Raw genomic sequence first — 15,265 nt, forward strand, 5'->3', positions numbered from 1 at the left:
GCTTCAGTTTTAATTCATCTTCCCGCTCAGCAGCTCAGCATGGAGTCCGCCAAGAGCTTCTTCAGCCAATACCATGTGTTGCAGCGCTTCCTGGTGAGGAAAGACCCTGGGTTGTGTTACTAGAAAAAAGCTTCACTTCCATTTCCTCACCTGAGCAGTTCTCTGTTTAAAACTTTGTGCCGAGATTTGATCTCTCCCTCTCCCACTGTGACCACCATGCAGCCCTTCTCTAGGTCTGCAGGCTCTCATTCTGGCCCTCTAGTTGCCCGTCTGTGATACACCCTTCTGTCCCACAAATACCTCTGACCCCCCAGGCTGGAATGGGGGGCTGATAGGAAGTAACTGCTTGCTCATGGTGTCCTCTGGACACTGCTTTTGTAGTGCCGTCGAATGGATTTGTGTGTGGCAGTGGGTGAAGTGACTGCATGAACTTTTCTGTAACCCACTAACTTTTTATTATTAAGGGAGTTTTTGAGAAGCTTTGCTCATAGTATCAGGGCGAGGAGGTGAAAACTGGAGCCCAAAGAAATTCTCTTAGGGCAAGATCATGTTATAATAGAAAATTAAATCTGAGGCAGAAACTGCCACCCCCTTCGAAATATCTAGTCCTCCAGCAAGTAGCATCCTTTTGTAATCTATGACATGGTTTGTGGGTGCTGGGCCCTCAGGGCCAGGGGGATAAACTCTGCCCCTTTGGGTTTCTTGTGGGGAGGGAGGATTAGGGGAGGTACTTGCTGTTAAATTTTGACACTAGAAAGTCACCTTTAAAAAAAAAAACTGTTTTTCTAGGTGGGTGGAAAGTGAAACTGCCATGTCCTTGTTGGTTTAATCCAAGATCACTCACAGCAACACTAGATGTCTGGGTTTTGTTTCTGTCTTTTTATTATAAAAAAAAAAAAATGTTAAGGGGGCAAATGTGGATTAACAGAAGGGATCCCTGGCCTTGTTTTCCTTAGATTTGTTTAGTGTTTTATCAGACCTCTGTTGTAGTTGTAGATGGAAAAGCTTGTGAGAAAAACAAACATCATATGGAGCCTGTAAATGTTTTTGCACAACCTGTAAAGCATTCTTGGAAGTGGCCAGTAAAAAAGGGTTTTACCATTTTTTAAAAAATGTAACTGTGTCATTGTTTACATCTGTAACTTTTTCCTCCCCTGTTCTCATTACAACATTCTGGCGAATATGTAGGCACAGTAGCTTCCAGTTTTAGAATAAATAACCATTTGGATTGAATTCACTCTCTCTCCTGTGGCTGCACTGATGGGTGGAGTGTGTCATCTGAGGGATTGATTTACTTTTGGTGCTGCTTCCAGTTCACTGGGTCCAACCAAGGATGGCTTTCCTACTTCGCCACCCATGGCTTCACGTGGTGCCAGCCACGCCTCTGCTCCGGTGGCGAGCCTACTCAGTGCTTGCTGATGCCAAGAGCTTGAGCCATTGGAATAGAAGAAAATAAGTTATGTCTAGACTAAAACCAGGTGGATGCCTGAAGTTAAATCTCAGGTCCCATTTATGGCCAAGTAAGTTTATTCATGAGTAACTGCCACTTACGAGTAAAAGCCTAGTCCTTCAGCAGAGGTGTTTGGGGGGAATTCTGTGGACTTGGGGAACGAGAAGGTAACTGATTCACAAGCGCACGACTGCAGCCAGCGCTGCACGGCCCGTCCTTTCCCACCGGGACTGACCGGGCTGGGGGCGCCGGCGCGGGGAGCCCGTGTGTGCGGAGCCGGGACAGGTCCGGGGCCCCCGGCTTCCCCTACCGGACGGGGGGACCCAGGCCCAGGCGGGTACCCCGAGGCTCCCCCGATCGCAGGGCCCGCCCAGCCATCACCTCAGCGCTTATTCACAGCTCGTGCCTCGTCTCTGAGCCCCTTCATCGCTCCTCGGGCTGCAGCGCTGGCCCTCGGATCCGAGCATGAGCATGCGTGAGCAGGTGAGCAAGGGCTTTTGAAAGTACCGGTGACAGCTGTCGAGCACTCCCTCCGGCTTTCCCCGTCTGCGCCGATGCGGGCTTTCACTCCCGGCCTGGAGCTCGCCAAGCGCGGAGCAGCCCGAAGAGGAGGGTCCTGGGCGGCGGCGGCCGCGGGGCGCGGGTCCTCCGGCTCCACCGGCTCCGACAGGAAAGGGCTCGGCCTCCCCTCGGGGCAGCGGCTTCCTCTGCGCCCCCCCCCCCGGCCCTCCCCCGCTTCCTGTGACAGCGGAGCTGGGTGATGGCTACCGTGAGGCAGGTGCCCCCCATTGCTAGAGGCCTCCCCTTGACCCCCCCGTCCCCCCAAAACGTGTCCTGGCACAAAACTGGCTTAAGCTTCCCCGAAGGATGTGCCCCTGGGGGGGGCCTTGACCATCTGGGGGGCCGGCCGCCGGGTGACCTCAGCCCTGGCCCCTCCGTGAGGCCCTGAAGGGAAGGGCCTCGCGGGCGGCGGGCGGGGGTGGCGACGAGGGGGCAGCGGAGCAGCGCCCGTCCCCTCGGGAGCCGCCATTCCGCGAGGGAGAGCCCGACTGCCGCCCCGGGCCCCGGGCCGCGGCCTCCGTAGCCGTCACCGGGTCGGGGCGCCGGCTGCCAGGCCCCGGGGCGGGTGCGAGGGGAGACCCAGCCTGCGAGGGCGGGGCAGCCATTTTGAGACCAGACGAGCTCGAAGGGACCATGTTGAGAACGCCAGCCGCTGGGCCGCCATTTTAGGGCCGGGCGGGCGGGCGCGGATTCGCGGTGACGCGGGCGCGGGCGGCGCCGAGCCCCTGGCGGCGGCCATCTTGGAAGCGCCTGTGGGCGCGGCCATCTTAGCGGCGCGGCCGGCCTCTCCCTCCCTCCCCGCTCCTCCCGTCGGCGGCCGCCCGCCCGGCTCCCTCCCTGAACCACTCGGTTCGTCTGTTTTCAGTTTCTCTTGCCTCGTCGTCCACGGCCCCCGTGCGCGTGCGCATGAGTGTGTGAGAGTGTGTGTGTGTGTGTGTGAGTGTGAGTGAGTGTGAATCCCCCGTGGAATCCACTGGCGGTGTCCCCGCCGCCCCACCCCCCACCCCAGGCGGTGCGGGACCCGCGGGAACGGCCGTTCCCGGGCCTCGCCGGCCCCCCGGCCGCACGCACCCTCGTGACTGACGGCCCGCCCCCCAAAGACCGCGGCACCGGAGCTGCACCCCGAGGCTCTGGTGACTTTATTCAGATGCCCCCCTCCCGCGGCCCCAGGTGAGGCGGGAGCCGGCCCGGCCCGCCCCTCGCCGTGGTCGGCGGGTCACAGGGGAGGGTGGGGCCGGGCGCCGCTGGGCGTGGAAACCGGGCGGGGCGGGCCGGGCGCTGCGGCACCTCCCGGAGGCCGAGCGGGGGCGGAGGCGGCGGGCGCGGGGCGGCGGGCGGGCTCAGAGGAGGGCGCAGAAGAACTTCTTCTCCCGGAAGGGGTTCTCCGAGGTGGGCACGGGGGTGATGAGCGGGTCCTCGCAGGCGTGGGCGTCGCAGTAGGACATGAGGTCAGCGGCCGCCTTGGACACCTGGGCGCCGGGAGGGATGTGAGCCCGGCCCGGCGCTGTCCCCGCCGCCTCCCCGGCCTCCCCCCCACCGAGACGGGAGCATCCCTGACCCGCACCCCGCCCACCTTGATCCGGCAGAGGCTGGCCTCGATCTTGAGCTGCTCCACCATCTTGCGGGCTTGCCCGATGCTCATGGTGCTGTTCACCGGGGTCTCCCCTTTCATCCTGGAGAGGAGCGGCGGGCCCCTCCCTGCTCGCTCACCACCCTCCGAGGGCGGGGTCATGCGCCCCAATATTTCGTTCTCCCCCATCCCCACCCCTGCGCCCTCCGCTGCCATGGAGAGGGAGGCGAGGTGCTCCCGTCTCCCACTGGCCCGGGCCACGCCGACCCTTCCACACACACGACCCCGGGCGTTTCAGCCCGTGCAGCCATGTGCTCCTGCTCGGGAGCCTCAGCCAGGAGCCCCGCCCTGAGCCCCTCGGGGAAAGCAAGATGCTCCCGACTCACCTGAGGCCACGGGCAGCGGCGGCCGGGAGCGGGGTCCGCGGGGGGCGCCGGAGCCTGGTGCCGGGGTGCGCGCCCCACCTGCAGGGAGTTGCCGCCGAAAGCGTTAGCGCCGAGGCTGCTAATACAGGGCCCCCGGGGTGGGCAGGTCAGTGCGCCTCGGAGGGCTGGTCCCGGTTCCTCGGTTCCTGCGGCTCAGGCGCGGCCCGCCAGCTGGCACCTTCGGGACGAGGATGCGGGAAGGAGCGGGATGCGGGAGGGAGCCGGTCGGGCCTGGAGCGTACCAAGTGCCGGGCCGCGGGGGCGCCTGGCTGTGCCCGCAGCCCCTGCGCACCCCCTCCTCCCCACACTCCCCCCTCCCGTCTCAGTACCTGCCCCTCCCGCCGGGTAGGATCTTGAGTCTGGCCTCGAGCCGCCCGCAGGAGCCGCAGCCCGGGGCGGCTCCCCCTCCAGCGGGTGGTCCCGGCCTGTGACAGCCCCTGCAGTGCAGCCGGGACTGGCTGCGGGGGACCCTGCTCATTTGAAAATCTGACATCAGCTGGGCAGTCGCCCCCATCCTCCGCTCCTCCCTCTCCTCTGACCCAGCATTTATCACGTGCATCTTCGTTTCTCTCCCAGGAACCCGCCATTCCCCACATCCAGGAAAATGTGATGCGCTACAGGTATTAGCTTCTAGGTCGCCACTTCATGTTCCAGCCACAAGTGACTGGAGCGGAGACTCTAGGAGCAGCGAGGAACCTCAGGAAAATGTCTAAAGAAATGGCAGACCAAAGGGAAGCATCTGGGGGGAAAGAGGCGTGCAGAGAGCGGCCCAGAGAATCGGACAAAGTGGAGGTAGGGGCCTTGGGGAGCCCTGGTGCCGCTGGAATAGATGGGGCTTTGGGGTGCGGTGGGGTTATTGGTGTGCTTGGTGCTGGGGGCGATGCAAAGATCCCCCATACTGACCTGGCCCTCCGAGAGCTCCTATTGGGGCGGACAGACATACAGAACAGAAGGCGCCGCCTTCCGAGGCCCAGTCTGGCTGGTGCGCTGTGGGGTCTCAGGGAGAGTGAGTCAGGGTCAGAGCGGGTCTATCACGCGTCCTGGACGCTGGAGGCAAAGCACCGGACCGAACTGCGACCCCTCTGGATCGAGGCAGCCAGAGCGCTGGGCGCGCAGGTCCCTGCAGACTGCCATGTTCTCTGGCGAGTGCTCTCTGCTCGGGCACCTACCGGCCCGAGAGCTGAGGACGGGCGACCAACGTCAACGCCGGCTGGGCGCCGCCTCCCTCCCGTTTTGGGGGTTAAATGGCCCGGGTGAAGGTGTGGGCGCAGGCCCGTGATTGCGGCCTGGAGGGCGGGCCCAGGGGATGCTGCTGACTCACAACATGCCCGGGGGCTGTCGTGGGACGGGAGGGAGGTGCCTGTCCCCTTTAGCCCGGTAACCGGAGGATGCGGACTGCGGGGAGGAAGAGCGCGGAGCGCGCGTAGGTGGAGCCCCGCAATCCCGACAGCTGGGTCCCTGCGCCTAGCCCCGCCCCTCCCCTTGGCGAGGCCCCGCCCCCGGACAGCATTGGCCGTCGGCGGGCGGGGGCGGGGCGTGCCCGGGAGGCGGAAGTCCCTCTCGCCGTTGCCCAGGCAGCGCGCGATGCTGGTGAGTCCGCTGAGCTGTGGCTCCGGCGAGTTGCTGTTTTCAACCGCGGCGGGGTGCAGTGGGGGCTCCGGGCGCCGCGCCCCGCGGCGAGCGGGAGGGGGCTGGCGGGGAGCGGCCACAGTCTGCGGGACGCCCTGCCCGGCGTGGGGCGCGGGCCGGTCAGGAGAGGAGAAACTCGGGAGGCAATTGTGACTGCGCTTCGGCTGCTTCTTGAGTCTGGCTTTGCGACTTTAGGCGCGTCGCACCTTCTCTCGGGGCAGCCACCCCGCAGTGCGGATTCAGTGTCACTGTGTGTAAAAGCGCCTTAATAATTTTAAGGTGCGCACCCTCTGTGTGTTATGTATTGTTGTGAATGAGTCTCAAGGCGGCCTATCCGGAATCGGGAGGCGGGAGGACCAGTTTAACTGAGCAGCCCTGGCACTGGGTGTGAACAGCGCAGTGGAGGAAAGGGAAGGGACATTGCCTGGAAAACAGTCATTTGGAGAAAGGCCATGTGAAACAAAGACTCTGCTATGTCCTGTTATATCTGGTTCTTCAAAGTCAGCCCAGTAACCTTGTCCTTTTGTCCCCACCTCCCTCCAAAAAGAAGCTATTTTTTTCCTCCTCTCTTGTCTTTTTCCAGGAACCACCAGCTGCTTCATCCCATGGCCAGGGGTGGCGTCCAGGTGGCAGAACAGCTAGGAACTCAAAGCCTGAACCCGGGGCCAGACTCACTGCACCCCTTACCATGGTCAATGACCCACCAGTACCTGCCTTGCTATGGGCCCAGGAAGTGGGCCATGTCTTGGCAGGCCGTGCCCGCAAGCTGCTGCTGCAGTTTGGGGTGCTCTTCTGTACCATCCTTCTCCTGCTCTGGGTGTCTGTCTTCCTCTATGGCTCCTTCTACTATTCCTACATGCCGACTGTCAGCCACCTCAGCCCCGTGCATTTCCACTACAGGTGAGAGGGGTCTTGTGTCAGAGAGGAATCCTGTGGGAGAGCTGCTGCGAGACCCTTAGGGCTTATTCAGTTCCGTCCCCTCATTTACAGAGGAGGAAACTGGCCCAGTGGCTCATATGACTTACCTATCGCAGCCCAAAGCTAAACAGCAGATCAGGTCTGATGGGGGTCTGGGTTCCTAGTTGTACCTCTGGTTTAAAAGGTTTAAAAAAAAACCCTTCTAGACTGTCTCCCTGAGTGTCATGAGTCAGGGAGACACATGACCTCTCTCAGGGCCACAGTAGACTTCTGGAACAAGCCAACCCCTTGGTTCAGCTCAAAGCTAACCTGGCCTTTACTAAAGGAAGTATTAGGAAAGCAGCCATTTGCCCTTTGCATCACTTCCGCTCCCAGTAGTCTACTGCACAGTAGAGATTATGGAAACACAGGTAGCTGGATATGTAAACTCCCAAAGTCATGCTCTTCCCATTTACAGACCCTGCCAGATTCTCTCCCCTTGTCTTAACAACGGCCAATCAAGAGAAACTGATAAGGACATTATTGTCAATGGTCCAGAATCTTTTTTTCCCCTGTCTGTGTCCCTGATTATAAGCTACAATTTCTAAGAAGCTATGGATGTCATGAAAGCTATGGCTCATATATATATATATATATATATATATATATATATATATATACATATATATATATTGATTTCAGAGAGAAAGGGAGAGGAAGAGAAATAGAAACATCAATGATGAGAGAGAATCATTGATTGGATGCCTCCTGCACACCCCACACTGGGGATGGAGTCTTCAACCCAGGCATGTGCCCCGACCAGGAATCGAGCTGTGACCTCCTGGTTCATAGGTCGATGCTCAAGCACTGAGCCACGCTGGCGTTATGGCTTTTCTTGCCATAAAAACACATCGATATGCCCACCCATATGCTGCACACACATGCCCATGTGCAATTTTGCCTACAACTTAGCGGGGGGGGGGGGGGGGTCATGACCGTCTTAAAAAGGGGTTTTCTCAAACCGGGCCCCAGACCAGAACTACTGCATCAGAATCTGGGGGTGGGAATCAAGCTCTCCATGTGAGAAACACTTAAGTCTGAAACTTTTTTTAAAAAAATTTATTTTTATTGATTTCAGAGAGGAAAGGAGAGGGAGAGAGAGATGGAAATATCAATGATGAGAGAGTATCACTGATCGGCTGCCTCCTCCCTGCCCCCTACTGGGGATTGAACCCGCAACCTGGGCATGTGCCCTTGACCAGAATCGAACCCAGGACCCTTCAATCCACAGGCTGACGCTCTATCCACTGAGCCAAACCAGCTAGGGCAAGTCTGAAACTTTTCAATGAAGTGTCCGTAGAGTCCCACTTAAGAATGTCTGCTCTCTGAGGGGAAATTAGCTGAAGTGGCAGAAAGAGAATGAAAGACTCACTTGAATCTGTGGGCTGCATCTCTCCTCCATCTGTAACAGAGAAGGGTGTTCTGTGAGAAGGGTGGGGGACAGGAGGGAGCACTAGGGGGCCAACAAGGGGTGCAGGCAGGTCAAGCAGACTCCATAACTTAGCAGTGTCATCCTCATTCTCATTTAGGACCGACTGTGACTCCTCTACCTCCTTACTCTGCTCCTTCCCTGTTGCCAATGTGTCCCTAGCTAAGGGTGGACGTGATCGGGTGAGTATGGAAGCTGAAGGGAGGTTCCATTAGAGCTTTGATGACTTGAAATCAGAAGGAAGACTTGAGAACGATCTGGAGAACGGGGGTTGAGTGAAAGGGACTAAGAAAGGAAGGCTCTCGAGGAAAGGGATGATAATAACCAGTGTCACCTAAATAAATTCAATTAAAAAAAAAGGAAAGGAAAGTTAAAGAAAAGTTACTCCAAATAAATTTTATGGCTTGTTTTTTCCTGCAGATGTTAGCAATGTTCTCCTTCTTAGATTGTTTCAGCCAGTCCATATCTATACACGAGGTGTGTTTTAAATCTAAATGAACCTAAATTATCAAACCAGCCGTTTCACTGGACTAGGATGGAAGCCACCCAAGAGTTTTGAAAGCTTGTACGTAAAATTATGAAACTGTTGACGAGTATGTGCAACCTGCCATTACAAAGGGTACTGTGCCATAGGACTGGCCAGCGGCCAGGGTGATTTCAGCTAACCTGGGAGCCCCGAGAAATGCAGAATGGGAACATCCTCCTTTATTTTTATTTATTTGTTTATTTTTTTAAAAATATATTTTACAGAGAGGAAGGGAGAGGGATAGAGCGTTAGAAACATCAATGAGAGAAACATCCATCAGCTGCCTCCTGCACACCCCCGACCGGGGATGTGCCCGCAACCAAGGTACATGCCCTTGACTAGAATCGAACCTGGGACCCTTCAGTCCCTGGGCCGACGCTCTATCCACTGAGCTAAACCGGTCAGGGCTATTTTTATTTTTTAAAATATTTTTATTTATTTCAGAGAACAAGAGAGAGGCATGAGAGAGAATCACTGATGGGCTGCCTCCTGCATGCCCCCCACTGGGGATCGAGTCCGTAACCCCGGGCGTGTGCCCTGACCGGGAATACTAATAACTGGAATATACAGAGCAGATTATAAAGAAAGCCTCAGGCCCTGGCCAGTTTGGCTCAGTGGACAGAGTATCGAGCCTGCGGACTGAAGAGTCCCAGGTTCTATGCCTCATTTAAGTAAACGAGGCATGCGGCCTGCCTGCTGCGAGTTTGACATTTACAGCAAACAGTTTTTGTTTTTTGTTTTTGTTTTTGTTTTTGTTTTTTAAATATATTTTATTGATTTTTTACAGAGAGGAGGGGAGAGAGATAGAGAGCTAGAAACATCTATGAGAGAGAAACATCGATCAGCTGCCTCCTGCACATCTCCTACTGGGGATGTGCCTGCAACCAAGGTACATGCCCTTGACCGGAATCGAACCTGGGACCCTTCAGTCCACAGGCTGATGCTCTATCCACTGAGCCAAACCGGGTTCGGCTACAGCAAACAGTTTTGAATGAATGACTGTATTGGGTGGATGAAATAATGTGTCTGCTCTATGCTTAACACCTTCTAAAAGTAGAAGACGTGGTCCTGCTTTCAGAGAACCCAGAGGACTGATAGGGTTTTGCACATTGTGTTAAATAGCTAGTGTACGATGCAGGTTCTGCATTTCAGGAGAATTTGTGAAGACGGGGCGAGATCAGTGTGAGCTATGGAGACAGGCTCACGGTGGACCTTGTAAAGAAGGGTGGGCAAGTGGGAACGGGAGAGAAGGGGAGAGTCTGCCTACCAGACACACATGAACAAAGGCATGGGGTCGGTCACAGGTTCTGGGATTAGATTCCATGGATCTCCTCAGAACGTTTATTTAGACGGCACATATACACATGCATTCACACACAAACAGCCTGGTTGATACAAAGTTCACATGATAAATAATGCGCTCATTTAAAATGCACAGCTCAGTCATTTGTAGTATATTCACAGAGTTGGGCAACCATCACCACAGTCGGTTTTAGAACATTTTCATCACCTCAAAAAGAAACCCATTAGCTAGCAGTCACTCTCCATTTCCTTCCAACCCACCCAGAGAACTGTTTTAATATTTCAAAGAATTCGCTGAAGCCTCTGGTTTAGACTCATCTGACCTCTACAGGGGGTTAGGAATCTCATGGAATCCGTTTTTTTCAAAAGAGACTTCAGACTGAAAGTAAGAATCTGTATAGACTGGGATCAGCGGCTTCTGCCTTTTACCCTGTGATGAAATGCCGAGTCCCCTCAGCATGCCCAGCCTTGCAGCGGATTCACTACGGCTGGCACAGTGCTTTTCAACATAAAAAAATATCCATTCCCTCTTTGATGACAAACAAGCTTTCCTTCACCCCTGTGGAGGTCACGCTATAGGGAAATAGTTGATATAGGCTTAGAGGGGTACAGGAATGGTCAGGAAACACCAGGGTATGTTTGGTGGCAAGTCTTGAACATTTTGAGGTTAATCCCAGAGAAGAAGCCTTCCCGCTCATAGTGTTCTCAGAGTTCTCCCGACCAAGATAAGGGGCCCAGAATGACAAAAGGATGGTCTGGCGTGACAGTGACCATGCAGAGCTGGCTGAGAGCTGGCTGGGGAGATGCGCACTCTGGCACTTGGTTAATTAATCATGTAAGTGCAGGCAGGATGGGTCCTGGGGGCGGGCAGTAGCCTCCGGGGACAGGCCTGAGTCACAGATGGCCCAGTTGGCAACACGCTGGTTCACTTTTGGAAAAGAAACGTGACAGCCTTTTCCAGAACAGCAGGGAGAGAGACGTGAGAAGGGTTCAGCCACCAGCAGGGGGCAGCACGACCTTGCAACGAGATTGAGAGGTGGTGACTGCCAACCAGGGTGCTTGTGGCTTAATATTAGGAGGCGAATATTTGAAGGCGTGGGAGGAGGTGGAAAATACGTGTTTTTGAAAAGAGATGGGGCTCCCTTGGGCAGGTGCTGATGTATGGACAGCCGTACCGCGTTACCTTAGAGCTTGAGCTGCCAGAGTCCCCCGTGAATCAAGATTTGGGCATGTTCTTGGTCACCATTTCATGCTACACCCGAGGCGGACGAATCATCTCCACCTCTTCACGCTCCGTAAGTGTTCGTGGCCTGGTGGGAGGGTGTGGAGAAGGTTCACCGTGTTAGAGTATCTGGGTAGGCCTTCAGGAGCAAACGCCTCGCCCCGAGGTCACAGGCACATCAGGGTGGGGAAGGGGAGCAGGCATTGCCCGGTGTCATTGTCCAGCTTTGGGATAAAATCTGAAAAGAACGGCTCTGAATATGGGCCTCCTTGGAGCCAAACAGACCCAGGCTCAAATCCTCACTCAGAAACATACCAGCCGAAACCGGTTTGGCTCAGTGGATAGAGCGTCGGCCTGCGGACTGAAAGGTCCTACGTTCGATTCCGGTCAAGGGCATGTACCTGGGTTGCGGGCACATCCCCAGTAGGAGATGTGCAGGAGGCGGCTGATCGATGTTTCTCTCTCATCAATGTTTCTAACTCTCTATCCCTCTCCCTTCCTCTCTGTAAAAAATCAATAAAATATATTAAAAAAAAAAAAAGAAAGAAAGAAACATATACCAGCTGAGGGCACCGTAACCCTGTGAGTATAAAGTATTATACACCATATTAGGGTAACTCCTCACAGCAAGACCATGAGGGTTCAATGAGGAAATGTAAAGTGCATGTTAGCACACAGTAGGTGTTCAATAAATGTTCGAATGATGAAAATCATTGATTGGCTGCCTCCTGCACGCCTCCTACTGGGGATGTGCCTGCAACCCCGAGCATGTGCCCTTGACCGGAATCAAACCCAGGACCCTTCAGTCCGTAGGCCCACGCTCTATCCACTGAGCCAAACCAGCTAGGGCATGACTCCATTCTTTTGTTTTATTTTGTTAATATGGTTTTATTGATTTTTATTTATTTTTTTAAAATATATTTTGATTGCCGAGACTGGTTTGGCTCAGTGGATAGAGCCTTGGCCTGCGGACTGAGGGGTCCCAGGTTCGATTCCGGTCAAGGGCATGTACCTGGGTTGCGGGCACGTCCCCGTTGGGGGGGGGTGCAGGAGGCGGCTGATCGATGTTTCTCTCTCATCAATGTTTCTGACTCTCTGTCTCTCTCCCTTCCTCTCTGTGGAAAATCAATAAAATATATTTAATAATATATATATATATATATGTTAGAAACATCGACAAGAGAGAAACACCGATCAGCCGCCTCCTGCACACCCCCTACTGGGGATGTGCCCGCAACCAAGGTACATGCCCTTGACCGGAATCGAACCTGGGACCCTTCAGTCTGCAGGCCGATGCCCTACCCACTGAGCCAAACCAGTTAGGGCAGGTTTTATTGATTTTTAGAGAGAGAGGAAGGGAGAGAGATAGAAACATTGATGAGAGAGAAATATCAATCGGCTGCCTCCTGCATGCACCCCTACTGGGGATGGAGCCCCCAAACCGGGCATGTGTTCTGACCAGGAATTGAACTGGTGACTTTTTCGTTCCTGGGTCGACACTCAACTGCTGAGCCACACAAGCTGGGCATCGACTCCATTCTTAACTATCAACAGAACCACGCCACGAAACAAATCCTTAAATGTCTACCTGGGGAAGAAAGTTTCAGGTGGCGCCCTGGCAGTCAGTCTGCTTGGGTGCTAGAGCTATCTGGGGGGAAGGTGGATTGGAGACAGTGGAGGCTGGACCTAGGGAGGTTGCTTAGCAGAGGCCTTTGTTGTGCTGGAAGAGACATGCGGTTGGCAGGGCAGGGCTGCCACGCAAGCATTTGAACAGTTGGGTCAAGACGTGGGCGGGCACGGTAGAAGGAGAAGGTGGGAGCAGGGGACCTGGGGAAGAAGCAGTCTTCATAGCCGCTCAGGGGGACAGGAGTGGGGGGCCCAGGGGAAGCTGGGCTGCCTGACTCCTGCTCGCCTCCTGGCCCCGCAGGTGATGCTGCACTACCGCTCAGACCTGCTCCAGATGCTGGACACGCTGGTCTTCTCCAGCCTGCTGCTCTTCGGCTTCGCTGAGCAGAAGCAGCTCCTGGAGGTGGAGCTGTACCCGGAATACAGAGAAAACTCGGTGAGGGGGTGCAGGAGGGCGGGAGACGGCCTCCCCAGAAGCCTAGAATATTCCCCTCGAGGAGCCGGGCTAGGTCAGGGGGGACAGCCACCAGGAGGCTGGAAGTGGGTGGGCCTCGGATTGACAGCAGCCGGATCTGGCCTGATGGGGCCACCCCCTCCACCCGACCCCGCAGTACGTGCCGACCACTGGAGCGATTATCGAGATCCACAGCAAGCGCATCCAGCTGTACAGGGCCTCGCTCTGCATCCACGCCCACTTCTCTGGGCTCAGGTAGGAACCGGGGCTCAGTGAGGAGGTGGAGGGTTTAGCGGGGTCACAGGTCACCGCCCGGCTGCACAGATCAGCTCCCTGGGGAGCCTTTCCTCCTCTTGGTGCGTGTGGTTTTTTGAGGTCATGTTGGTGCCTAACATTTCAAGTGCACAACATCATAATTCAACAGCCATACACTGCAGCATGCTCACCACCAGAGCCCATCTCCACCACCACCACACAGCGGGGCCCTTACCCATCCCTCCCCCTCCGCCCCTGCCCGATCTCCGGTGATGAGCAGCATGTTGTCTGCCTCTATGAGTTTGCTTTTGTTTTGCTTTGTTTGTTCCCTGGGGAACTTTTTAAAATGCCGATGCCTGGGACACCCCACCCGGCCACCTGAACCCCAGTGGGTGGGGCTCACGCGGGCCCCCAGCTGTGTGAAGGCACCTAGGGAAGGCGACGTGCAGCCAGAGCTGAGACCTGCCCTCAGGAGGAGGCTGGTGCCCGTAACGGCTCCCTTGCTGTCCCTGCTTCCTGCCTCAGGTACCTGCTGTACAACTTCCCCGTCACCTGCGCCTTCATAGGCGTCTCCAGCAACTTCACGTTCCTCAGCGTCATCGTGCTCTTCAGCTACATGCAGTGGGTGTGGGGGGGCATCTGGCCCCAGCACCGCTTCGCTCTGCAGGTGCCAACGGGCCCCTTCCTGCCCCTTCTCTGCCTGGGGAGTGGTCCAGGGCGTGCCGGGGGCCCTGGTCGCTGGGGGGGACGTCAGTCCCCGCTGCTGAGTAGCTTCTCCTCCTCAGGTAAACATCCGAAAGAGGAACGGTTCCCGGAAGGAGGTCCAGGGGAGGACAGCTGCCCGCCGGCCAGGTAAAGGGGAGGCTGGGGCTGGGTGAGGGCCTGCTCCATCCAGGAGGAGGCTGACGGCTCTCACACATGAGCATGCGGGCCAGGCATAGCCACCTGACCCTGTGCTGCCCTCTATCCCAAGGCCAGGAGGAGTCGGCACCCCTGCCGGACATTACAGAGGACGGCGAGAGCCCTGACCCCTCAGGGACAGGTACGGTGCCGCAGCCACCGCCTCCCTCCCTCCTGCCTCCTCCCTGCCTCCCCAGCAGCTCTTCCAGGCTCCCCTCTGCTTTCTCCCTGTGGCTGCAGAGGGCCAGCTGTCCGAGGAGGAAAAGCCAGACCCGCAGCCCCTTAATGGAGAGGAAGAGCTAGAGCGGGAAGCCAGCGATGGTGAGGGACCCCATGGGGACCTGGGGTGGGGGTGGCATTCGGGTAGGGGCCCTGGTTATCTGATTTCCTGTTTGGGGTTTTGCTTTTCCCTCTCCTGGCCCAGGCTCAGGCTCCTGGGAAGATGCAGCTTTGCTGACAGAGGCCAACCTGCCTGCGCCTGCGCCTGGCCCTGCCCTGGCCCCCGAGACGCTGGGCAGCTCTGAACCCTCCGTGGGCTCTCACCGGCAGCAGCTCACCTGCTCCAGCTCCTGAGAGCAGGCAGAGCCCCTCCCGAGTCCCACACACACTCCAGCCCTTCCCCCCGCCCTGACCTTTTCCTGCGGCCTCCCCAATAAACAATATTCTTGCCAGCTGCCTCCCTGACTCTTCTTTTTTAGCTGTTTTTATTTATTAGAGAAAGAGGAAGGGGGAAGAGAGAGAGAAACTTCGATTTGTTGTTCCACTTAACCGTGCATTCTACTGGTCGATTCCTGCATGTGCCCTGACCAGGGATTGAACCGCAAACCTTGGCGTGTCAGGACGATGCACTGACCCAGATGAGAAAGGCCTCTACATCGTGGGCTGTTTTAGTCCCAGCTGTTCTGTGGTTGGTTTTTTGTTTATCCTCACCCACGGATATGCTTAGAGAGAGGAAGGGG

At 56.3% G+C, this 15,265-nt stretch overlaps 2 protein-coding genes across 10 annotated transcripts; one reads left to right on the forward strand and one right to left on the reverse strand.

Annotated features, from left to right (window-relative positions):
- The first annotated feature begins 2,202 nt into the window (after positions 1-2,202).
- BSCL2 (BSCL2 lipid droplet biogenesis associated, seipin) lies at positions 2,203-14,983 on the forward strand. Of its 9 annotated transcripts, none has more exons than XM_036295564.1 (13): positions 2,203-2,224; positions 4,583-4,798; positions 6,219-6,535; positions 8,122-8,203; positions 8,442-8,498; positions 11,001-11,144; positions 12,999-13,133; positions 13,309-13,406; positions 13,932-14,073; positions 14,192-14,258; positions 14,380-14,448; positions 14,547-14,627; positions 14,731-14,983. In XM_036295564.1, exons 2-13 carry the CDS (start codon positions 4,652-4,654, stop codon positions 14,877-14,879), a joined length of 1,488 nt encoding a protein of 495 aa, XP_036151457.1. In that variant the 5' UTR covers positions 2,203-2,224; positions 4,583-4,651; the 3' UTR covers positions 14,880-14,983. The 9 variants fall into 9 exon arrangements, with proteins under 9 accessions (XP_036151457.1, XP_036151456.1, XP_036151454.1 ...); XM_036295563.1 differs by lacking the exon at positions 2,203-2,224 and adding an exon at positions 2,761-2,860; XM_036295561.1 differs by lacking the exon at positions 2,203-2,224 and adding an exon at positions 2,966-3,181.
- Positions 3,134-4,548, reverse strand: GNG3 (G protein subunit gamma 3). Its single transcript, XM_036295570.1, has 4 exons — positions 4,336-4,548; positions 3,968-4,184; positions 3,585-3,684; positions 3,134-3,480 (listed from the first exon to the last, which is right to left on the reverse strand). The coding sequence occupies exons 3-4, from the start codon at positions 3,681-3,683 to the stop codon at positions 3,352-3,354; spliced, it is 228 nt and encodes a 75-aa protein (XP_036151463.1). The 5' UTR covers position 3,684; positions 3,968-4,184; positions 4,336-4,548; the 3' UTR covers positions 3,134-3,351.
- Positions 14,984-15,265: the final 282 nt, after the last annotated feature.

This window comes from Myotis myotis, unplaced genomic scaffold (genome assembly GCF_014108235.1).
Source record: "Myotis myotis isolate mMyoMyo1 unplaced genomic scaffold, mMyoMyo1.p scaffold_m19_p_27, whole genome shotgun sequence".
Taxonomy (NCBI): Eukaryota; Metazoa; Chordata; class Mammalia; order Chiroptera; family Vespertilionidae; genus Myotis; species Myotis myotis.

Coding starts and splice junctions, on each gene's coding strand:
- GNG3 (XM_036295570.1), bottom strand. CDS start 3,683: ATGAAAGGGGAGACCCCGGTGAACAGCACCATGAGCATCGGGCAAGCC. Junction 3,481..3,584: donor CCAGCCTCTGCCGGATCAAG/GTGGGCGGGGTG, acceptor CCCGGCGCCCAG/GTGTCCAAGGCGGCCGCTGA.
- BSCL2 (XM_036295564.1), top strand. CDS start 4,652: ATGTTCCAGCCACAAGTGACTGGAGCGGAGACTCTAGGAGCAGCGAGG. Junction 14,074..14,191: donor AGCACCGCTTCGCTCTGCAG/GTGCCAACGGGC, acceptor TCTCCTCCTCAG/GTAAACATCCGAAAGAGGAA. Junction 14,449..14,546: donor CCCTGACCCCTCAGGGACAG/GTACGGTGCCGC, acceptor CTGTGGCTGCAG/AGGGCCAGCTGTCCGAGGAG.